The sequence below is a fragment of the Siphateles boraxobius genome, unplaced genomic scaffold (assembly GCF_051911475.1).
Source record: "Siphateles boraxobius isolate OS27281-9 unplaced genomic scaffold, OSU_SipBor_1 31, whole genome shotgun sequence".
Lineage (NCBI taxonomy): Eukaryota > Metazoa > Chordata > Actinopteri > Cypriniformes > Leuciscidae > Siphateles > Siphateles boraxobius.
In genome coordinates, this window is record NW_027508931.1 from 4846429 (window position 1) to 4871895 (window position 25467).

Here is a 25467-nt window from a genome sequence, read left to right on the forward strand (position 1 = left end):
AATATATTTTTTGCACTGAAATGTAACGTTTTCTGAATTATCTAATATACAAATGGAAATCTTTCTTTGTTGTCTCCGTGAAAACAATTAAATCAAAACACGGCGTCTACACTTCTTGACCAATCACAGACAACTTATCATAAGCCCCGCCCATTTGTTGTTTTGGTGTACATTTTCATTCTACTCCTTGATTCGTTTTCGATGCAAATGGTTTGACTCACTCAGTCAGTCAACGTATTGGGGTGTATTCAGGCATGAGAGAATCGTCAAGGGTAACTTCACTGGGCGTGCTATATAAGACCTTCAACAAAAGAGGAAAACTGCACAAGCTCGCGTTCATCTGTGCACGCGCATCATAGCAACAACCATGCGCAGAGGGTATGTTGAACACTTTATGTTTTACTTGTAACGTTGATCTTTAAAAAGCATTTTAAAAAGCAGAATAGTTTTACAAAATGTCATATAGTGTAACGTTGTGATTTGTAATATCTTGTTTGGGGACCTCTCAAGTCGCATTTATGTTCATGTGTTTACTGTTATTTACAGTAACGTTAATCGGTCATTTATTAGAATATTCTCTTTGGTTTTAACTTTTGCGATTTGATATTGCATTTCTCTTTACTGTAAAGCAGCAGGCTAAGTTTTATAAACTTGAATTATATCATTGCATAATTTATGTCCATTTCAGTGGGTAGCAGGCATAAAATATACTATACACAAATACATATATGCTGTATATATACACATCACACACACTACATTCTTATGTTTGTGTGTTGCAGGTTTGATTGTGGACTGATCCTTGTGCTGTTGGCACTGTTTAATTTCAGTGATGCCGCAAGGTAAAATATTTTACAATTTGACATGTATTAACTGTTTATAAAAGTTTTAGACAATTCACTTTTTATTTCTCTGCACTTTTAGTCAAACTGTCAACCAGGAGCTTTCGAATATTTTCAATGAGCTCTGGAAGCTGGATGTGAATCGCCTGAAGCCTGGAACTGATTACAACATCACACTACAGGTGTCAGTATTTTTTTAATGGCCCACAATATTAAGTATAGTGACCAATCATGTATTACATTAAAACATCTAGCATTTCTTTTAGGGCAAAGCTGGTTACATACCACAGGGAAGCACAAGTGCGGTAGACCATGCCTCATCCCCACTATTTTCCAGTGTCGATGAGGCCAAATTGGACGACATTACCACTTATGCACGTATGTTTCTTTTGTAAAAATCCAACACCTAAAGAAAAAAGATTCTAACCCCCTTTAAGCATTTTGTCAGTTTGCAAAAAAAGAAGAATGATTTATCCATGCAGCTGTGCTAAAACATTTAACAGAGACACACCAAGAGATGCATGTTTAGGCAGGCAGTTAATCTTAAAGATGATTGGTGGAATGTTCAATGTTGCATTCAGTCCCTTCTTTTGGTGGAGTTGGGGTTAGGGCATATTTTCCCCGGGAAACCACTAATATATTGGTTGATTGATGCAACACTTTACCAAATTGGAATCTGAAATGTTATTTTAAAACCCTCCTGCATATAAACTTAAATCACTTCACATATTTTGGATTTATTAGGTTGAATAGAATAGCAAAATATACATGATGCAATTTTTATTATTAAACATTTTCACATTTCAACATTTTGGCCTTGAGGATCATACGTTCTCTGCTTTCATTTTGAAGTATTTGAGACTTTTAAGGGTTAGTTCACCCAAAAATTAAAATCCTCTTGTAATTTACTCACCCTCAAGCCATCCTAGGTGTATATGACCTCACAATCAGCCAAACACAATCAGAGTTATATTAAAAAATATCCTGGCTCTTCCATGCTTTATAATGGGAGTGAGTTTGCCCTACATTTTGAAGCCCAAAAAGCGGATCCATCCATCCATCATTAAAAACTCTCAAAAAATCGCAAAGAAATAAAGTAAAAGAAGGTTTACATTTCTTCCATTTACACGTGTATGAATATGATACCTAACCACCAAAATGACCAGAAATTAAATTGTTTTCACCAACCAAAGCTGGTCTTCTGTGATTTTGCTCATCTCTCAACAGGTTTCATGAAGCTTTTGGACAACTATGAGAGGACCACTGGTGTGGCAGAGAGGGTGACCTCTGAGGAGGTGACCGAAAATAACTCCTTTCTGGATGCTGTCTTAGATACCGCAGTCATGAAGGTACAGTATGACTCAAATTATACCCTTAACCAAATAAGAAATCTCCTCCTCTTGTTTCTCAAGGCAATCACAAAAAATGAAAAGTATTTAAAGTACTACATGTAAAGACAAGTTCACTTTTTTCTCGTTGCTAACCAAAATATTGTGGTTGTTCCCTGCTACACCCTGTTCTTGACAGCTGCTTATTATGAGGAAAAGAGTGTGGAAGGGCGTATGATGATTCTGGGGTCATTAGTTCAGTTTTATATGAATGGTGTTTTACTCCCTCAGCGTGCCCACCGGTACCTGATCGGTAAGGGGAAGTCACGCTCAGATCTGAGACAGTTTAAGAGTCAGTTGTACTACATGTGGTTCCGCCTTTACCATAGAGACAGAAATGGAGGGTAAGCAACATACACCAGTGTAACATGAAAAAGGTCTATCTTTTATTCCCTATCTGCTCAACTTATAACATGCATCACTTTCTTTCTTCCAAAAAGGGAGGACTCCAGTGGATTTGAGCATGTGTTTGTTGGGGAAACCAAATTTGGCAGAGAAATCATGGGTCTTCACAACTGGGTCCAGTTTTACCTGCAAGAGAAGGAGGATCTTCTTGATTACAAGGGCTACAAAGCCAAGGACAATAATGTGGTACTTCTTTCAACAATAAATACGAAGATAACACAACAATAGATAATAATTGATTGTTCTGTGTGGAGACTTTGCTGAATATGTGTTTGTTTCTCTTCCACGCAGCCTGATGACGATGATCATGTCTTGAACGTGCAGTTCAGCTGGCATGGTTTGGTCAAGCCAGTGGCCAGCGCCTTTGTTGGTGTGAGTCCTGAGTTTGAGATGGCAATCTTTACCATCCTGTTCCTCACGTCCACTGAGAAGACCACCATAGCTGTGGTCAATCTGGATGAGTACCAGCTGGAGATGGTGGTGCACAGACATGGCCGCTCTATCGGGACCGCTTATCCCAAGCTGCTTAGCAGCAACAACAGACACGTATAAATCCCACATACTGTGTACTGACAATTTTAAAAAAATTGTTTTTAAGGGGACATTGTAATTTTAAATGCATAGATATTTGTTTTGTATTAGAGAAGTCTTCAATTTAGATGCTTGTTTACTAATATGTTAACAAACAACAGTATTCTCATTTAAAGAGTTTTTCTGTTTGCCTATTTTGACCACGACTGCTGTTATATGCATAGTTGGTTATGGAAAATAGAGCTTTCACATTAAAAAGAATTTCTTGACCCACTTGTGATTGTTTATTTGCAGAACTCAATACATTTATTTATTCGACTATCTCTACGATATATGTCACAATGGTGAATTAAAGATAATCACAACTTCTGTATCATGCCAACCGTAAAAAAATGCTATAAACAACTTATAATTATTCTATAATTGTTACACATACAGATTCATGGCCTCATTTTTATGATTTTAAAAATTCATTTGTCACACCACACGATTTAAGTTAACTGCAAACAATAAATGCATGCAAAAATAAATCAAAATAATCAACAATGTGATTAAAAATATATTATAAAAAATATGGTGACCAGTTACTCCATCTATATACACCAAATATTCACAATGGCTCCAAAGGTTTAGAACCACGAGTGAAAAGGCTTCAATTTTGTATTTTTCAATTCAAAAGAAAAATTAAAATTAAAAGCTGATTTTTTCCATCTTTTGCTTTAATGAATTTAAGAAGTTTTTGTAAAACCAGATGAACATGCTCCAGAAGAGCATTTTTGTGCTTTAGTAGGTTATGGTTTATTCATTTAATACAATTTTGAATACTGGCTTTTAAGTATGGTATCAGACTTAAAATCTTAATTTTGAAAAAAAATTGCATGTTATTTGACAACTATCCTTTTGTATTTGTGTATAGTATACATATGGTCACGTACGTTATAAAAAATAAACCGTGGACATGGGTCGGAATACATGTGCGCATTGCGTTCCTCCCCGGTCTGATTTTCATGTTACACCTCACACTTTCACGTGTAGCGCAAACTTCCGTTCAGAGTATTTTTGCACTTTGCAGAGTGACTGCGGCGTGTATGATGGTTTCCTAACTTATATTTTATTTCTCAAGTTCATTGCTATCTCAGTTAATAGCAGAAATGCTGCAGGAGGAGTTTGGGGAGATGACTCCCCAGCAGCTCGCTGCTCCCGTACACACTGTGGAGGTGAGTGCCATTTCAGAAAGAGCAAACGTTAGTATATGTGTTAGATATGAATGAGAGGCATTGCAAGGTAATTAATCTGTCCCCTTCTATACTGCAGGAAAAGTGGAAGCTGCTTCCAGCCTTTTTAAAGGTAAAATCATCATTGTCAGCGTAACTATGACAACTATCATCACAAATGGAACATAATAAATATATCACCTGACAGCATCTGGCGCGTCAAGCAAATGACAGCTCTGAGAAATGCCGTGATATTTTAAATAATAAATAGTTTAAAACTATATTACATATAATTGACTACATCTACTTTAATTCAAGACATTTTAATGACTTCACGTTAATTGAGACTACATAATTTGGACTTAATTTGTCACACCACAGGCATATTTAAGTGAATTGCAAAAAACAATAACTTGTTTGATTGTAAAATAGCTGCTTTTAAAAAGAAATCATAAAATCGTGATGTTGAAAAGAAAAATGTTTGTTATTTGCCAAATATCTATATATGCACACTCTTATACATATCATACATTCTTAGCATCCAGCAAAATTTTTATTGAATGATGATATTATGTTTACAGCCTCTAAGCCAAGTCATATTTATGTAACGTTAATATTTCTTTCTATTTTATTTTTTAGGTTAAAGGCTTAGTAAAGCAGCACATTGATTCCTTCAATTACTTCATCAATGTGGAGGTTTGTTGACTTATTTAAGGATGTACCAGTGTTCTGCACATATTTTGTAAATGCAATACATTTATTATCAGTTTATTACCAGTTTCCTTTTCACTGGTTTCCATTGCTTCAGGTTTTTTTGGTTACTTTTTGTACCAGCAAAATAATTTGATATCGACAAAATGCTTAAGTAGCATAAACAAATGTCTACTTATCTCTCCAGATAAAAAAGATCATGAAGGCGAACGAGAAGATCACAAGTGATGCCGACCCAATGTGGTATCTAAAGTGAGGATATTGTTTAATTAGACTTTTTTTCACATTTGACATCATATTCGCATTTTTAACACGTGTTATTTTAGTATTATTTTTATACTATTACTACAGTATTTATTAGCTTTTATTTAAAAAATTGTATGTTTTATAGTTTTTTTATATAGCTTATATTTCTATATTTTATATTTCTTATAAATGCTCTCTCTATTACTGATTAATTGCCCAATTGTTGCTATTCGATGAAATCGCAATTATTTGAGATAACTGCAATAATTGTGCAGTTTAAATTTCAATCACATTTTGCCAAAGAATATTTAAAAAAAACACTGTTGTAAAGTACACAAATATCAGCACAAAATTCATGAACGTGAAAGGCCCATATATTGTAAAAAGGACAGGCCTAATAAAGCTCTAATAAATGATTTCAGGTTTCATAATTTTAGTACTTTAACTTATTTTTTATTTGCCAATTTTTTTTACGTTCTTCCACCTAATGTTTTATTTTAATACCAGCTTTTGAAATAAGTGACCGAAATGTGAATAGAATTAGCTTATTTTTATTAACAATAACAATACTTCCTGTTATATATCACCTGTCCCTAGATATCTCAATATCTACGTTGGCATGCCTGACGTAGAAGAAAGTTTTAATGTAACCAGACCAGTGGCACCACATGAGGTAACATCTTTGTTTACCTGTGACCTAATGACTATTCTTATTCAAAGCAAACTTAAAAGTTCGTTGAAGGAAGTAAAAAAGAGAACGAGCTTTAGACGGCAATATTTGCTCATGAATATTTTGCTTTTTGACCACTAGTGTCGTCTGAGAGATATGACATACTCAGCCCCCATCACTGTGGATATAGAGTACACCCGAGGCAGCCAGAGAATCATTCGTAATGCTCTCCCAATCGGACGGTAATTATACACTTACTGAAAGATTTGCATACACCTCTTAATATACGTTTCCTTTTTGATTTCAAATGAGCTTCTCCTTTTTTTTTTTAATAGGATGCCAATAATGCTGCGAAGCTCCAACTGTGTTTTGACAGGAAAGACCCAATTGGAGTTCTCTAAGCTCAATGAATGTCCCCTGGATCCAGGTTGATTATCATTAAATCTCAATGATATTTCATTGTTTGCATGCCATAGTATAATACAGATAATCCTATCTGAAGCTCATATGTGTGGGATCAGGTCATGGCGCATAAGTAGGATTTGTCTCTGCAGGTGGTTATTTTATTGTGAAAGGGCAAGAAAAGGTCATTCTCATTCAGGAACAGTTGTCCAAGAACCGCATCATTGTGGAGCAAGATCGCAAAGGTGCTGTGGGAGCCTCTGTCACCAGGTGCTGGAATTTGCTCTTCTGTATAAGTTATAATAATAATCTTGATTTAAAGAGCAACTTTAATTGATATATTTGCTCCAGTGTTTTACGTTCATGTTAAGTAGAATTATTGTTAATTTCATTTCTAAAGCTCCAGTTGTGTGCTCATATATCTTTCTTTTTTCTCTCTGGTTTGTAGCTCTACGCACGAGAAAAAGAGCAGAACCAACATGATTGTGAAACAGGGACGCTTTTACCTAAAGCACAACACCCTCTCTGAAGACGCACCTATCGCTATCATCTTTAAGGTGAGAAATTGGTTCAAGACTTTGGTTTAGACTAGAGCATGATGGTTTTGTATCTTTGTCTGCTAAGTTGAATTAACTATACTTTTTGCAGTTCTCATGGTTTAGCTCATTGCACACTGCACAGCTTATTATATAGCCGTGAGGCTGCATTCTGTGTCCAACCAGCAGATGGTGTGCTTTGACAAAGAATACACATTTAAACGCGTTGCTAAAATAATGTCAGTACAGTTCAAATATTTGTGGTGGTTGTTTTTTTTTGTTTTTTTTACAAATTAATCCTTTCATTCAGCAAGGATGCATTAAATTGAATAAAAGTGACAGTGAAGACATTTATAATGTTACTCAATTTTTCTATTTCAAATAATTTTTTAAAAAACTTTATTCATCAAACAATCCTATAAAAAGGTATCATGGTTATCTCAAAAATATTAAGCAGCACAACTTTCTTTGTTTCTTTCTTGTGCACCAAATCAGCTCCTGAACAATTTACTCAGATATTCAATTGTTTTTTGACAATGAGGACAATCTAGAACAGTGTTTCTCTAGAATGGTTTCTGAAGGATCATGTGACACTGAAGACTGGAGTAAAAATGCTGAAAATTCAGCTTTGCCATGACAGGAATAGATTGCACTTAAAATATATTAAAATTAATTTAAATTGTAATATTTCACTCAAATTGTAATATTTTAATCAAATTAGGCAAATAAAATTGAAGCAAATTAAACCAAACTTTTGAAAGGTAATATATCCTCTTGTGAAAGGATGTCACTTAATGAATTTGCTTCAGATAGCTTAATCTGTGACTGTTTTCTTAAAATAGAATGGTGTCTTGCATCTTATCGCTTGCTTTTAGCAAAGATGAACCTCTTTATGAAGCGTCCTTGAGCTCAGGAAAGGCGATATATATATTAAACACAATATTATTATTATATATTGACCAGTCAGCCTCCAGGACTGCAGAAATCCGTTTTTATAATGTCTTTTTAAGATGTTGGAGAGAACTCACTGTAGATATACTTTGTTACTTGCCATTAGCATTAATAAGTATTTCTCAACTATTCAAATGTGTAATTGATGATATTTTAACTGTTAAGTCTTCCTCTCGATGCATTTCAATGACATTTCTTCTGTTCACTGACACTGCCTGTCACCTGACAATTGAAACCAATATTTAATTACAGAGAACAGTCTCATGCTATGATGGCTGTTCCACCTAATTCCCTCACCCCAGGCTCTCTCTAAACATATGGGTCTGATTGGTTAGGGACAGGGCGCAGAGTAAATGGGCTGTAGAGCTTGTTTGCTTTGCACTTGTCAGTCCACAGCACATTCCACCAGGATTTCCTTGCAACACAGCAGCCGTGCCAAACGGTGAAGACCTTTAAGTACTGTGATCCACCCAGTCCTGTTCCCACAGTCCCCTATTAGCATAAATAAATGTCATCGAGGCCTATTGCACCATATTCACCTTTACACCAGAGCCGAGTCCTACATGCGCAAATGTTTTAATACAAAGTTCATCTCTTTGCTTTAAATATACAATTGTATACTGTGTGTTTCTTCTATGACCTTGAATAAGTACCTTGTTCTCTATGAATCTTTTTGTTGTCCACAAGGCCATGGGAGTGGAGAGTGATCAGGAGATAGTTCAGATGATTGGCACAGAGGAACATGTCATGGCTGCATTTGCTCCCAGTTTGGAGGAGTGCCAGAAGGCCCAAATATTCACCCAAACTCAGGTAACTCCGACAAGATCTCTGCCATCATTTAAAAGAATGGTTTCCATCGCATAATACATAAACAGCAGTGCTAACATAAATGTTACTAGAATTACTACTAAATGAATTTCATTGAAGATTAGATCACTGATTATTGTTTATAACCTGAAAGCTTTCAACAACCAAGTGTCTAACTTTAGTGAGTAATTTTTTGGAGGTGTATTATCAAATGCTGAGGCAGAGTCTGCTGAATCTGAGATGTATTATTCATCACAAGACCCAACAATGGGTCAGCAAGGACCATATCTGCTTCCTAGCAACCTGTGTCTGAGCGGATGTGAATGCCTGTTTATGTGGTTGTGACAATGTGTGGGCCTCATCAAAGATTGCAGACCTCAATTAGATTATATGTGTCAGTAGGCCTGAGAATCAGTCAAGAATTTTAGCTAGTTTTATGACCACTAGGGGCAGTCTTATTACATTTAAACATGAAGGGGATCATCTTAAAGTGATATTGGACCAGAGTGCATACGTGTGTGTGTGTGTGTGTGTATATATATATATATATATATATATATATATATATATATATATATATATATATATATATATATATATATATATATACACACTACTTACATTTTTCACAAAATATTAAGCAGCACAGGATCATGTGTAACTGAAGACTAGAGTAATGGCTGCTGAAGATTCAGCTTTGTTATCACAGGAATAAGTTGCTTTAAAAAAAAAGTTGAAATATGAAACATTTTGATTATTTATTTATAACAATAGTAACAATATTTCACACTTTTATTGTTTTTACTGTATTTTGATCAAATACATGCAGCCTTGGTGAGCATAAGAGGCTTCTTTAAAAAAAACAGCCTATATGACAAAAGGGCTAGTCTACAGTATATGAGAAGAACACAAGATTTTTTTTATATATATTTTTTGAGTTATTCAGAGAGTTGTGACATTGTAGCAGCTAATGCATTTCTCACACAATAAACTGGAAACATTTTAAGTAATTTTAGATTAGCTTTAAGGAACAGTACTTCAATTGCACATCCTTCCATGCCTCAAAGTGGGTGGTCTAATGGAGAAGCCTAATCTGTGTGACCTTTGACCTCTGGAGCAGAACAAGTTGCTGGCTCAGGTGTGTGTGCGTGTGTGTGCGTGTGTGTGTGTGTGTGTGTGTGTGTGTGTGCGTCTGCAGAGAATTGAGGGTTCCAGTTCTCTGATACCTCTTTAGAGAGCCAGTGAACCCTGCACCGGCTCGGTCGCTTCAGATTAAACGGTCTGATTTGATGCATTTAATCTTATTAATTGAGACTCTAAAACATTATGCTTTTCATTCTTTATAACTTAATTTATCATAACATACTTTGAAATGCAAATCTGCAATGCCATCAAGTCTAATACAAGAGAATGGTAATCCTATTGAAATATTTTTTAAAGAAAATTGTAAATGTTGCATCTTAATAACTTGTCTTTTTGTATTTTTTTGTGTGTCCTTTCAGGCACTAAGATATATTGGTAATAAAGTGAGGCGTCAGCGCATGTGGGGTGGCCCTAAGAAAACCAAGATGGAGGAGGCCAGAGAGCTGTTAGCTTCTACCATCCTTACCCATGTAGCTGTACGTCATTTTAAAATGAACTTAAACATGAAGTTCTTGGTCTCCCCACATCCAAACAGGCTTCTGATAATCTTCCCCATGCCTTCATTCTTTTTTTAACTGTCTTCATTATAGTATCAGTTGAAATCAGAGTATAAATAGTTTGTTAGCTGTTTTTTGGACCTGTCATGTGTTTGTGTCTCACAGGTAAAGGAGTTTAACTTTCGAGCTAAGTGTATCTACCTCGCTGTGATGGTACGTAGAGTGATTCTTGCTCAAGGGGACAACAAGGTGGACGATCGAGATTACTATGGAAACAAACGTCTGGAGTTGGCTGGCCAGGTATCTGCTTCTTTAATGACCGGTCTTCTATAACTTCTCTACATAATTATCCAGCAACACATGCAAAAGGTCCACAATTGTACAGCAGCCTTTGTTTGTTTTTGTTAGTTTTTGTTAAAAGAAATGTATACTTTTCTTCAGAAAAGATACATTACATTGATAAAGTGATAGTAAAGACTTTGTTCCTTTGGCATTGTTGTGGGAAAAAAAAGATATTTAAAAGGAATGCTGTTCTTTTGAACTATTAATCAAAAACTCCCAAAGCAGCACAACTGTTTTCATTAGATAATATTAAAAAAGGTTTTTGAGCTCCAAATTAGCACATTAAAATGATTTCTGAAGGATCATGTGACACTAAAGACTTAAGTAATGATGTTGAAAATTCAGCTTTGGCATCACATGAATAAATTACATTTTAATTGATATTAAAATAGAAAACAGTTTTTTTCTAAATTGTAATAATATTTCACAATATTACTGTAGTTACTGTATTTTTAATTTAAAAAAAATCTTTTGAAACTTCTTTCAGTGATTCAGTTCTCTGATCTTCAAAATGTTTTTGTTCAAGGGGTTCAGAAATGGCATTTGGTTGATCCATTGATTGAGCTCTGCTGTTCATATGGGAGAAATAGGTTCGATTCTGGCCTGTGTCATGTCCTGATTCCTTTAAAAAAATGTTTATGGTCCTGCTCAAACTTCAGCTGCCCTTGTCGTGACTGATGTTTCGAACCGCTTGGTATTTACGAAGATGAACGCAAGGCTCATGAAATATTCACTTTGGAATAAAGAAAGTACGATGCCGTGCAGCGCCACTCTTTATCCATATATCCATCGCTCTCCTTTATTCCGTCTCTGTCTGCCTTTTCCATTCACACCCCCTATAATTCTATTAAGAATGACTGACATCCCCTCCAAGCTCTGGCCGTTAATTATGATAATGCTTGTTTATTTATCTGTTTTTATCCTGCGTGGCACAGACAGTATTTGGGAGCTGAACTAAAGATTAGAGCGCATAACGTTTGTTCAGTATCTCTTTTGAGATTGGTGCTCCTGTACGGATGACTTCATATTACAACCTGCATATGGGCGCCGTCTCGCTTCTGCGAGCAAACATTTTCTGGACTCTTGTCTAACATAACTGATCTCTCTTTCTCAGTCTTTACTCTCATAAGACACACTGTTGTCCTCTCATGAAACTGATCAGAAGCCAAAACCAGCAGATACAGGCTTGGCTAGCGCCCAATCCCTCACCTTCTCTTTTATTTCCTCTCTGCTTGTCATTATAATACCGTCATTATTTTCCCAATGCTTTGTTTCATCTGCGCCCCCATTCTTCTGCCTTCCTCTCCATTCCCAGCCGTCCCGCTTTTGTTGTGGGTGAGATATGTGGCAGCAACGCCCGACTGCAGCCCAGCCAAACTCAGGGATTTCTCCTCTTTATTATAATTTAGCCCGGCTATGACAAAAGAATAGCCGCCTTGACTGGAGCGATTGAGCTAATCCACCAGCCCGACTGTGATAATGTAATTACCGCTGTCTTAAGTCCTTTAATTTCCCCCCACCAGCTCCGAGGTGGGGTGTGTTTATGTGTGTACGTGCTTGCTTAAATTAGTGTGTGAGCAATTCGGAGTTAGTGAGTGGCAGAAACCCTTTCAGCAAGGCTTTACACGCACATGCCCGCTTTCCAACACCTCCAATCTCTTTTCTCCTCATTTACGATTCCCTGACATTCAACTAATTGGCCTGGCTGGGCCATGGAAGCTTAATTTCTTTATTAATTTTCGAAGAGGATGTTTATTTTCACGTATGCAAATATGGTGCACAAAAAAGTCTGAAAGGCCGGGTCAAATTTATCAGAGCATAAAAACACCTGTTTATTAAATCTGGAATAAGACGACGGAGAGAGGGGGGTTTAGATCCAGATAAAGTAAAAAAAAAAAAAATGTATGTGATAATTTCAAAGTTAATGACGAATACAGATATAATGTATTGTTGTGTTGTAAGATAACACAAGGGTGCAGTTTTTTCCTCATTTCAGGGAATCAATTTGCAATGCTTTGTTTCTGTGTTCCTTAAGCTCCTGTCCCTGCTGTTTGAAGATCTGTTTAAGAAGTTTAACTCAGAGCTGAAGAAGATCGCCGACCAGATCATCCCCAAGCAGAGAGCAGCTCAGTTTGACGTGGTGAAGCACATGAGACAGGACCAGATCACCAACGGCATGGTTAACGCTATCTCTACTGTGAGTCCAGACAATCAGCAGTCCATCAGTCACCAATGCACAGGGCAAGACACATCAGGAACTTAAACAGTATTGCAAGAGTTTCTATGTTTGTTTTACTATCCATACCACTGTTTTGATTTCAAAACATTTAAATCAATTTCATGTCTTTGGAATATTTTTAATTTAATGAGACGCAAATTCAGTCAGGTATGTCTAAACTTTTGACTGGTTGTGTATTTAATTCAAAGTCAGCACAATGTTACTTAAGTGTTATTTATATACTGTTATAGAGTGTTTTATGATATATTTTGAAGTGTTTTTTATTTTAGTTCATTTTAATTTTAGGTTGTCATTATATGTCTTTGATTTGTTTTTGTTTTTATTTAATTGTGTAATGTGTCTTCCAGGGGAACTGGTCTCTAAAGAGGTTTAAGATGGACAGGCAGGGTGTGACTCAGGTTCTCTCCCGCCTCTCCTATATCTCAGCCTTGGGCATGATGACCAGGATCTCCTCTCAGTTTGAGAAAACCAGGAAGGTTAGCGGTCCCCGCTCCCTTCAGCCCTCCCAGTGGGGCATGCTGTGCCCTTCAGACACTCCTGAAGGAGAGGTCAGTGTTTCTAATTTACTAAAAAGCACCATCTTGTCAGCATTGAAATTTTGAAGAATTTCCACACTGCTCTTTTCCGTTAAATGAAACTGCATTCCTTTTTTGCTTAATTTTTTTCATTTAAGTAATCAAATCAATTGTATTGGAAACCCATATTGGTTGACCACTAATTTATTGTCTTCATAAAAGTCATTTATATTCTCACGGCTGTATAATTGTTGTCTAGGCTTGTGGTCTGGTGAAGAATCTGGCTCTGATGACCCACATCACCACTGACATGGAGGACGGCCCCATCGTCAAGCTGGCATTTAACCTGGGAGTGGAGGACATCAACCTTCTGTGTGGAGAGGAGTTGTCCTACCCCACAGTCTTCCTCGTCTTCCTCAATGGTATCTGCTCACACAGGCAGAACAAAAGCAAAGCAGCTTGTCTTCTTCTCTTCTCTCTTTTTTTTTCCAAGCAGAGACAGACTGAGACTACAGGCATTTGAATAATATTCAAATGAACCTCTGCCATTCCACGACTACAAAAGAGTGTGCCATTGATTACCTTTTAATGTCATGTCACAGAAAACTCACCCCATTAATTAATTCATGTATATGTTTTTCACAGCGCTGATAAGTTACAAATTATAAAGGCCTCCGCTGTGGCTAATTAATTAGTAAACACAGCAGGTGTCAATGCATAAATAAATACAATCCCTCCCAAGTTAATCCACAAACATACTTGCCCACAAATTGACTCGCAACATTGAGGCTGTGTATGCATCTGGGTGGCACCATAGTGGGTCTTTCATATTTCTCGAACAAGCCAAAACTTTTCCTTTGAATGTGCATTAATACTGCTGTCACACATGTAAATCTTAATTAGTTCATGGTACACCATATTTTATGTTATTTTTTAGTGTGTGAATGCACCCAGGCTCTTTATCAGGCATGAAACTTTATAGTTTTATATTATTAAAAAATGTTTTGGGTCCTTTTTCTAGGTAACATTCTTGGAGTGATCAGAGACCATCAGAAGTTGGTCTACACCTTCAGGCTAATGCGAAGAGCTGGTTTTATAAACGAGTTTGTGTCTATCTCAACTAACTTGACTGACCGCTGTGTGTATATTTCTTCTGATGGGGGCCGTTTGTGCAGGTACCAGAAAAAGTTTTTCTTTTTATATCCCGAAATGATGCAAATAATTGTTTTTCTTATCCGTTTGTTTTAAAACCAGTACCAGATGTTAGTTTCCTTGCATTGCTCAAAGACATGTTGTGTTGCATTCTGTGTGCTCTGGCAGACCCTACATCATTGTGAAGAATGGACAGCCAGCTGTGAAGAACAAACACATTGAGGAATTGTCTCAGGGCTACAGGTGCGTTTGAAGCCGATCAATATTTGAAAGTTACATTTGAATGGGGAGTCCAGTATGCAGATTTGAGACTGTCTTTATGCATGCCTTTTCATTGTGTTCCTACCACCCATTTTTCCCTGTAGAACATTTGAGGACTTTCTTCATGAGAGTCTGGTGGAGTATCTGGATGTAAATGAGGAGAATGACTGTAACATTGCTTTATATGAGCACATGATCAGCAAGTGAGTACTCATAAGCCCAATAATTCAGGCCTTAAAAGTATTTGGATACTTGAACCACACCTCAAAATGCATGAATGTCATTGCAATAGAAATCCTGTTTAGTGTTTATCTTGAAAATGTGACATTCTTTCAAATAAATTTTACCCGGGGCCTGTACCATGATGGTAGTTGAACAAACCTGAGATTCACTTCTCTCTTCTGCAGAATATTATGAGATTGAAAAATATTAAGAATAGAAACAAATTTACACAGTAAGAAGAAAATAGTTGTCTAAGAAACACAACAACTAAAAGAAAAAGTATTGCTATATCAGTGCAGGTAAAAGTTGTAAAGTTAGTTTATACAGTTGATAAAGTTATAGAGAGAATTGAACATTTAAGCTCACATGTAGTCATTTTATAGCTTTATCTATTGATTCTAAAGCGTATTTATATTACCTTTTATATATTTATTCCTTTAAACTGTGCGTAATAATAATTGATAAACTAAAATTGTATGTGTGATCGATTAATAATTACATAAATATGTAAAGCCAGACGATTTTATTTTTAAAATCATTTGTTATATAGTGACCTTTAATTTGGAGTAGAAACAGGTGGAGTGACTTTATCACATCAGACATGTCACTTTGCTCACAGCTGATTAGTCCAAGTTCGGTCTGTAACCTCTTACCTGGAACATAACCAGCCCTGGACCAGGTTAGCAGTGGAACGTTAGTTACCATGGCAATGAACATTGAACAACATGCTAAAAGTCAAACCACTTTCATGGTGCCTAAAACCCAGGGTTGGCACAAACTAACTGAAACATACCTGACTAGCCACCTAAACCGGTTTCATGGTATAGGCCCTGGTGTCTTATTTTGTTATCTGATATAATATAACTGTGGGGGAAGTATGATATATCTGTACCTATTTCACTATCTGATAATATTAGAGAATTTGATTTCTAATTGTGTGTGTGTGTGTGTGTGTGTGTGTGTGTGTGTGTGTGTGTGTGTGTGTGTGTGTGTGTGTGTGTGTATATATATATATATATATATATATATATATATATATATATATATATATATGTGTGTGTGTGTGTATATATATATATATATAACTGTAATAAAAGTAGGTACTGTATATTTAATTGTATATACATTACTTACTGTACACAAATTCTATAATATTTTTAGATTTTAGGGATTTTTTTAGGGATTTTTAATTCACTTCATAGACAAAATTTTATAGAATTTTATTATCAGCCATAACATAAATATTTAACTGTATTTTCCTTTATTGAAGTGATTCCAATCATATTTCAAGCAATTCAAAACCTGAAAAAAATTATAATCCATCATTTGTCGGCTGTAATATATCTGCCAATTTTATTTTATTGGGCCGATAATGATAACATCAAAAATTAACATATATATATGATACTTATTTGGGGGCCAATATATCGTAACAAAAAACAAAAAAAACAAAACACTAATTCAGGTTCAATATTTTGAATATTCCAGCTTTGTTATATGTTTTATTCAGGGAAACCACCCATTTGGAGATCGAGCCGTTCACGCTGCTGGGGGTCTGCGCTGGTTTGATTCCTTATCCTCATCATAACCAGTCCCCCAGAAACACCTACCAGTGTGCCATGGGCAAGCAGGCTATGGGTAAGACTACTACAGTCTCCATGTCCAAGCATCCTGGAGGACTAGTCGCACTTACAAACGCAGACATCCACACACACTCCTATTCAGTCACAGACACACACACTTTCACACTGACATTCAAAACCTGTGATGCACACACCACATTCTGTATGTATGTGGACATCAAACATCGCCTGCTTGCGTAGTCATGCTTTTGTGTGTGTGTGTGTGTGTGTGTAGAGGCCTTTCCCTGCCAGTGTCTCTGAGTGTCATTAGGCATTCATTGTGTCCTGAGCTCAGTGTGCGGAGTAGGGTTAGTGTGCTCAGCTGCGCAAGAGGGAGAGAGCACACACACTCCGCTGCCCTGGTTACCAAAACTACTTAAACCTCTCCTGGCCACCACCCCCATTACAAAACCACTGAGACTGCTACTATATTTGGCCCAATATCCTCAGCCTTGTCTTCTTTTTTCTGGACGGACAGCCCCATACATGTGCAAATCCAGTTGTGTGGCCCCAGCCCTATTATCACACACTGTGTGCTTGTACCCTGATTGTGGAGTAATAGCATCTGACAAATGTCAAGGCCTCAAGGGACGGTGGCTATTATACTATAACCTAACCCCCTCCACCCCAGAGATTTTAACACTGCCGACACCAGCCTTCACATCAACACCCCTCAGACAGTCAGTTAAATGTGACTAGATGTGCATTAGTAGTTTCATATTGTTTTAATTTGATATTTTAATGGAGCAACAAACCCTTTAAGTTAAGAAAACCCTTAGTAGTAATTGTAAAGGCTTTTCTGGTTACATTTTACAGTAAGGTTCTATACATTAACATTTGTTAATGCAGTATACAGGACTAATAAATACTGCAAAAATATTTTCATGATAGGTCATGATGTTAAAAATGTATTTGTATAGTACAAATTGACATTAGTTAATGCATTATGATATATCATAAATTAACTATTATAACTAACTATTACCAATTATTATCAACTATCACCAATTACCAAATTAACAATTACCAATAGTATATTATTAATTAATATTAACCTAGACTTAAAAATGTTAAAGTATTGTTCTATGTTAGTTTATGGTAATGCATTAAGTGTTAAAGGGATAGTTAACCCAAATGTGAAACATTATTATTTATTCACCCTTATCCACCCTTCTAAACCTGTACGATTTTCTTTCTTTTGTGGAACATAAAGGAATGACGCTGTGTTTTGTTTTTGTTTTTCGATTCAATGAAAGTCAGTAGGGTCTTATTGTGTTTGATTTCCAACATTCTTCAAAATATGTTCTGCCCAAGAAAGAAAGTCAGACAAACATGAGGGCGAGTAAATGATGACAGAATTTTCATTTTTGAGTGGATCAATCCATCTATTCAAATTTAACCTTAAGTGTCACCACCTTTATTAACTTAAGAGGTTTGTTGCAAACCATTGCATATTTTGAATGTTTTGTCATTTATTAAAATGTGTTTTTCTTGTTCTAAAATCTTGCTACTCTGTCAAACAGAGCAATGTTAAAAATACAGCATAATACATAATATAGTGCATCATATATTAGCTGATAAAATGTGTAAAAAAGGCCAAAATAAATGATATTAATTATGTTATGTAAAATATATTACAATATTATCTCATTTATATACTGAGGCAGCATTAAGTTGTTATTTTTCCTCATTTGCATCATGTTTTTGAGTTTTTGCTCAACCTAATTTCTTCTCTGTTTCTGATCAGGAACTATTGGTTATAACCAGAGGAACCGTATAGACACCCTGATGTACCTGCTGGCGTACCCTCAGAAGCCCATGGTGAAGACGAAGACCATCGAGCTGATTGACTTCGAGAAGCTTCCCGCAGGCCAGAACGCCACTGTGGCTGTAATGAGCTACAGTGGGTATGATATAGAAGATGCCCTGGTGCTTAATAAGGCATCTCTTGACAGAGGTCAGAACTAAACATTTAATGCTCCTTGCTTAAAAAAACACTGTTTTCTTTAAACATTCAGAACTGTTATTAGCTTTCTGAAGTGACTATATTACATTTCCATATAAAATTGAAAAACAAATCTGAGACATAAGTGGTGTTAGTGAAAAAAAGGCGTTTACTTCTATTTTGTTCATGGTTCATTGTCTGTTGTTCTTCTGTCTTGTAATAGGCTTCGGTAGATGTTTGGTGTACAAGAATGCTAAGTGCACCTTGAGACGGTACACTAACCAGACCTTTGACAAGGTGATGGGTCCGATGCTGGACGCCGAAACACGCAAGCCCATTTGGAGACACAGCATCCTGGACGCTGACGGCATATGCTTGCCTGGTGAGACTCAAAGAAAGTTAATAAACTCTTAGAAAGTTATAGTTAGTTAAACTATATTTTAGCCGAATAATCTTTAATATATTAATCCAAGGTGATGTATTGAAGTTTTGTATGTCACATCTCTGCCAGGTGAGAAGGTTGAGAACAAGCAGGTTTTGGTGAATAAGTCCATGCCCACTGTCACCCAAACTCCACTGGAGGGCAGCGCCCAGCCAGGCCAACCCCAATACAGAGACGTGCCAGTCTCGTAAGAAACTAATTAAACAAAATTAGAAACCTACTGTGCAATATTCTTACAGTTTTATTTGAGATGTTCATTTTCTAAAAGCCTCGCAAACATTGTTTTTTTTTTGTTGCTCCCACACCACCAAAATACTTTCTTCATTCTATAGGTACAAAGGAACGACAGACTCCTACATTGAGAAGGTGATGATTTCCTCCAACGCAGAGGACGCCTTCTTGGTCAAGATCCTGCTCAGGCAGACACGTAGACCAGAGATCGGAGACAAGTTCAGCAGTCGTCATGGGCAAAAAGGTACTGCAGGTTTCAGACCGGCATATTCTCCTCTGCTTTAGTAGAAACTAGCAGATAAAACACAATTTCAGCATTGTTCCGAAATTAAGACAATGAACCCGTCTTATTAACAATTGGGAGGAGATGTTACTTAACTTGTTTTTTGATGTCGGGTTTATTTTCAGTGTCCAAGCTTTATCGTCTCAGCTGGCCCTCCTATCCTCTTCAACTTTTTTCCCGCTGCCTGTTTTTCAATTAATTAGCTTGTTGTCCCATGCCAGACTATGCAAATTTATAACAGCAGCGGCGCAGTCCTGGGAAAGCGTTTACAGCCCCCATTGTTTTTGAGCACCTCCGCTGAGAGAGCTGGTCAGTATGATGTTTTAATCAGAGCGTTAACTGGCGCCATGCATAATTCACTCATTTCATTAGCGGAGGTCGTCCACTGGCACTCATCACGGGACGTGACAGTGAGGAGGGGTCAGGGAGGGGTTAGCCGCAAAACGCCCGAGATGCTATTTACTGCTCTTTTTAAAGGAGCTTTTGGTATTTAAAGGAGCAGGCAAGTGTCGGTGGACCAGGATAACACAGGGCAGCTAATTGTTGTTGTGAAGGATAGTGCCGTTCTCTTGAATGTCTTTTGTGTGTTTAGAGGCGGGCTTTTATTGAAAGGTACCACTTGGAAAAGTTGAGCTGTGTTTTCCAGAGGTGTGTGACTGCGCTGCCAACCACACAATAATGTTCACAGGAATTCATTTAGTTTTCTATATTGCTTCGCAGTGTTTGTGGTGCTTTAATTAATTTGTTGCCTATGCGCACACTAAACGGGCACTTTAGGAGATTTTTGTCACAAAATTTGTTCGAGAGAACGCTGTACTTCAAAGAAAGAGATTTTGGCTACCTTTTGGGTCGAAAGAAAGCCCATTAAAGACGTCCCACTGTGGTTTGGAGCCATTGGCTTTTAGCAAGTTTCACAGGAGTTTTATCTTTCTCATTTTAAACCCCTTCTTCGTCCTGCGGCCCCATTCTGACCAGCCTCTAACACCCTCATAAGATCCGGTCACCGGAGAACGATAGGTTAATTATTTACCGGTGACCCAAACACACAGCGAAGCGCTCGCGCACACACACACACACACATAAACGGACACACACACTCTGAAACTCACACAGCTGTCTTGGCAGTGTTCATTGTGCGAGCCGCCACAGAGGGGCTGTATAGCCAATGATGGAGGGCCATGGACTCTTACTGCTGTCCTGCTTTTCTTTGCTGATTTCATGCCTCTTTTATCATTCACTCTCACACAAAACAAACAACACAGAGGATGTGTGCTATGGGAACCAATCTAGCTTATCTCTCTTGCTCTTGCTCACTTTCTCTCATCTTCCCCTAAGAAATCCTTCTACCTAATATGGCTGCTACTAATTACATTTTAGCTATTGATTTATTTCTAAGATTTTTTCAGCTAACAATTAATTACTGTACGTAATGTTATTTGACTACTAAAAAATTGTGCAAAAATTGTGCAAAAAAAAAGCTTTTCAACAGACACACACTACTGTGAATATTTTTTTCATCAAGGATGCATTAAATTGATCAAAAGTGACAGTAAAGACATTTATAATGTTACAAAAGCTTTATAATTCAAATAAATGCTGTTCGTTTTAACTTTCTATTCATCAAAGAATCCTTAAAATGGTATCATAGTTTCCATTAAATATTAAGCAGCACAACTCTTTTCAACATTGATGCGAAAATTAATGTTTGTTGAGCACCAAATCAGCATATTGGAATGTTTCTGAAGGATCATGTGACTGAAGACTGGAGTAATGGCTGCTAAAAATTCAACTTTGCCATCAGGAATAAATTGCATTTTAAAATTCATTCAAATAGAAAACCAATATTTTAAGTTGTAATAATATTTCACTACACACATTTTTTTTGACCATATAAATGAAGCCTTTCTAGGCATAAATACATTTTAAAATAAATACAAGTCCAAACTTTTGAGCAGTAGTTACAACTTGATGATTTTGCTCCTTTAAATAATTGGAGAAAGGGCTCATTTTCTTTTTTTATTGAAAAAAAAAATGACTACCATAAAGTGACATCACTGCCAGATGTTCCCTGACTATCTATTATAAAATGCGTTGTTTATTTTTGTTATCATTTATTTTTTTGTTGATTTACTGTTGCAGTGCTTTAGGCTCTTATTTTCGTTTTACAAATATTAGTTATTAGAGTAATCTGCAAAATTATATTAATGTGTTTAAACTATTTCCAGTATGAAAAACTGATATATGAACAAAAAAAAAAAAAATATATATATATATATATATATATATATATATATATATATATATAATTTTTTTTAAGATTTTTTTTTTTTTTTTTTTTTTTTGACTGCCCAAGTTCTCGAGAGCCCAGATTTTTTTCTTTTGCATATGGATGTATCGCTCTCCTCAGCTGAACCTTTCTTTGTTCGCTCTATGGTAAAGGGAAACTATGGGTGTATAATCCCCTTCTCACTGTCCAGCTAAGCACCTCTCCTCACTTCCTGCCCCTGTTCTTCTCTCTTTTATCACTTGCAAATGGCCCAATAATGTGTTTGCTCTGGCTGCGGGAAGAGTGAGGAGCTCTTCTGCAAACATTTACACTCTCACTGACTGCTTTGGACCACTTTCACTCTCCTGCAGTCTGAATTTCCAACGGTTCCACTTCAGCAGACATGAATACGTCAGCTTTATAGGCCGTTAGACTAGATGAGTTACGCAAACCTCACACTTTTCCATCTAGCATTTGCATGTGATTGAAATCACTCAAAACTCAATTAAGCTTTATGGGAAATGTCTGCTCTTACAGGGTGGAGTTAATATTTCTTTCAGCCAGTTTGAATATAGGGATGTCTTGGATTCTAACTTAAGTAATTAAATGCATTTTAAGTATCTGTAAATAACATGGGTCACTCTCTCTGTAACAGGTGTGTGTGGACTGATCGTTCCTCAAGAGGACATGCCCTTCTGTGACTCCGGAATCTGTCCTGACATCATCATGAACCCTCATGGTTATCCCTCCAGAATGACTGTACGTCCTTTTCCATCATCAGATAATATGACGTTTATCTTTTAATCAGTTTACTTTTGGTAACAGTTTTTGATGGTCTGCTTTAGACATTCTACTAACTATAAGTACTTTTGCAACTACATGTCAACTAACTCTCATTAGACTATTAGTAAACAGTTGGGTTTGGTATAGGTTTTGGGGTTCAAGTTACTAGAGTAAGTTGACATGTAGTTGCAAAGTTAGAATGTCTCTTTTGGGACCATCAAAATACAGTGTTTGCAACAACATGTCAACTAACTCTCAAAGTATTAGTTGACTGTCTGCTTATTATCTGCTAAGTCACTAATAGTTAGTAGAATGTCAAAAGTGTAACCAAACTTTTTATTCTAAGTTCTTTAAAATGATTTTTTTATAGAACATTTTAAAAAGCAGTTATGCAAGATATTTTATGCATAATTATCATTGATCTTCAGATTTTAACATATATTTTGAATATTTCAATATTTTATTAGGATGCTTTATTACACAGCTCTCTGAAATAATGACTACTAAACTATAAATGAGTGATGTCCCAGGCAACTAATTAAAATCAATATTTTAAGTCCATTTTTGTGGTAATAAGCCATGTAATAAGCAGGATAAAACACATCATCTGGTTATTTTGCAATAAATGCATATTCCTTTTAATAGCTGAGATTTGTCAAATAATTTTGTTTTCTTGAATATATATATATATATATATATATATATATATATATATATATATATATATATATATATATATATATATATACAGTATATAAATCTTTTTTTTTTTTTGGATGAGTTAAGATTTTCTAAAAATGTTTTTGAGTCCCTTATGCTCAACAAAGCTGAATTATTTTATAAAAGTGCAGGGGAAAACAGCAATATTGTGAAATAATATTACAATATAAATTTTAAAATGTATGTAAACTGACTGTAAACTTTAGTGGATTTCTGTCAAAGTTTTTGTCTTTACATACATTCAGTTTTCAGGGACATTAATTCACCCACAGTTCCTAATTTTGAACTCTGTGTTTGGGTGCACACAGCAGGAGTCATATAGGAAATAGTTTGAGCCAAGTAAAAGATTCCTCTCAGTGACGGAGAGGGGTCAAAGATCTTCCGGCTCTTTCTGTGCGTGACCTCAGTAAAGGCTACTGTCGTGCAGCGGTGCGTGACCTCAACATGATGTCAAACTCGCATTCACCAGCTGCAGTGTCAGGAAAACTGTCCTACAGAGACACTACACTGGGGCATTAAAGAAACGTGTTTAGCGTCCCATGATTAGTAGTTGCCTGGTTTGTTCTGTGTCAGGTTGGGAAGCTGATTGAGCTGTTGGCTGGTAAAGCAGGGGTGCTGGATGGCCGTTTTCACTATGGCACTGCTTTCGGGGGCAGTAAAGTGAAGGACGTTTGTGAGGATCTGATCCGCTATGGATACAATTACCAGGGCAAGGATTATGTCACCTCAGGCATCACAGGGTAAAAATTGTAAAAAATCACTCTTGTTCATTTACATAATCATTTATATTTCACTAATACAAGTTTGCTTCACAGTTTAGTTATTAAAGCTTCATTTAATATTGATTTAAATAATTGTGAAATTAACAGTTACTGTTCATTTCACTGATAATATGTACCTTGAATGCAATGTAAGTCGCTTTGGATAAAAGTGTCTGGCGTGTGTAAATGCATGTACATGTTAGTTATATTTGCATATTGCAAAAATCAAAATAGCCACCAGAGGGTGTTTTCCCAATGGCACTTTACTGTAATTAATGAAGCAATTATTATTATTTGTTCTTAGGGAACCTCTGGAAGCCTACATCTACTTCGGTCCAGTCTACTATCAGAAACTGAAGCACATGGTGCTGGATAAAATGCATGCCAGAGCACGTGGTCCGAGAGCGGTACTCACGAGGTAAGAAAGTCGTAAATGTTTGTTCTCTAAAATTTGAATTGTAATGTCTGTTAAATAAGGTAATTGTATTATTCAGGATTTTATGTAATGTAATGCAGGCAGCCCACTGAGGGCCGTTCCAGGGATGGTGGTCTCCGTCTGGGAGAGATGGAAAGAGACTGTCTCATTGGCTACGGAGCCAGCATGCTGCTGCTTGAGCGGCTGATGATCTCCAGTGATGCTTTTGAGGTGGATGTGTGCGGGCAGTGTGGCTTGCTGGGATATTCTGGATGGTCAGTAAAATTATACCAAAAAAAATAGGGCAATAACTACTTGTTGAAATAATATTACATTTTCCAACAATAATCAAATAATAGTGTATCATAGTCAAATGCATCAAAGGGATTAATTAGTGAGAATTTTCTGTCTATTTATGGCAGGTGTCATTACTGCAAGTCTTCGTGTCATGTGTCGTCTCTACGAATTCCATATGCCTGCAAACTGCTCTTCCAAGAATTGCAGTCCATGAACATCATCCCTCGCCTCAAACTGGCTCGCTACAATGAGTGAAGGGGAGTGATTACAGCGAGGAGGTGTCATACAGTATTAACATCTGCATAAGACATTGTTTAAGCGTCAAGTGAGGCTTTGAAAGATCATTTCATTTTTGTTAAATATCTTATTAGATATTAGTTTATGTATAAAAAGAAGTGCCTGCTTGAATGTTGTTGATTTTTTTTTTTCAACTTTGACTTACTGGGAATTGATTGATAATTGGCATTTCCTTTAGTTTATGGATGTTTGCTCACCTAAATATGTAGATTAATTTGTTTCAGTTTACCTTCAGAATAAGATGGGTTTTCTTTTCTTTTTTTTACAATAAACTAATAAATTGTAAATGTAAATTATGAAAAATGTCTACATTTGTTTTTGTATCGCATGT

The 25467-nt window shown here is 36.3% G+C and overlaps 2 protein-coding genes across 2 annotated transcripts; both read left to right on the plus strand.

Annotated features, from left to right (window-relative positions):
* The first annotated feature begins 145 nt into the window (after positions 1 to 145).
* On the plus strand, positions 146 to 3439 carry endouc (endonuclease, polyU-specific C). The gene is made up of 8 exons (XM_077193469.1): positions 146 to 378; positions 783 to 842; positions 925 to 1024; positions 1109 to 1220; positions 2070 to 2191; positions 2462 to 2574; positions 2671 to 2821; positions 2927 to 3439. The coding sequence occupies exons 1-8, from the start codon at positions 368 to 370 to the stop codon at positions 3185 to 3187; spliced, it is 930 nt and encodes a 309-aa protein (XP_077049584.1). The 5' UTR covers positions 146 to 367; the 3' UTR covers positions 3188 to 3439.
* Positions 3440 to 4158: 719 nt separating this feature from the next.
* Positions 4159 to 25439, plus strand: polr3b (polymerase (RNA) III (DNA directed) polypeptide B). The gene is made up of 28 exons (XM_077193470.1): positions 4159 to 4383; positions 4481 to 4513; positions 5020 to 5076; positions 5279 to 5343; positions 5935 to 6010; positions 6149 to 6249; positions 6343 to 6434; positions 6562 to 6679; positions 6858 to 6966; positions 8584 to 8706; positions 10206 to 10322; positions 10509 to 10643; positions 12721 to 12882; positions 13272 to 13472; positions 13699 to 13861; positions 14461 to 14614; positions 14760 to 14834; positions 14957 to 15055; positions 16585 to 16712; positions 18444 to 18653; positions 18865 to 19023; positions 19153 to 19270; positions 19416 to 19558; positions 22519 to 22622; positions 23940 to 24106; positions 24432 to 24545; positions 24644 to 24817; positions 24965 to 25439. Exons 1-28 carry the CDS (start codon positions 4318 to 4320, stop codon positions 25092 to 25094), a joined length of 3393 nt encoding a protein of 1130 aa, XP_077049585.1. The 5' UTR covers positions 4159 to 4317; the 3' UTR covers positions 25095 to 25439.
* The last annotated feature ends 28 nt before the right edge of the window (positions 25440 to 25467 follow it).

Coding starts and splice junctions, on each gene's coding strand:
- endouc (XM_077193469.1), top strand. Junction 2,192..2,461: donor TAGATACCGCAGTCATGAAG/GTACAGTATGAC, acceptor TTACTCCCTCAG/CGTGCCCACCGGTACCTGAT. Junction 2,575..2,670: donor CATAGAGACAGAAATGGAGG/GTAAGCAACATA, acceptor TCTTCCAAAAAG/GGAGGACTCCAGTGGATTTG.
- polr3b (XM_077193470.1), top strand. CDS start 4,318: ATGCTGCAGGAGGAGTTTGGGGAGATGACTCCCCAGCAGCTCGCTGCT. Junction 14,835..14,956: donor GAATTGTCTCAGGGCTACAG/GTGCGTTTGAAG, acceptor TTTTCCCTGTAG/AACATTTGAGGACTTTCTTC. Junction 24,107..24,431: donor GTCACCTCAGGCATCACAGG/GTAAAAATTGTA, acceptor ATTTGTTCTTAG/GGAACCTCTGGAAGCCTACA.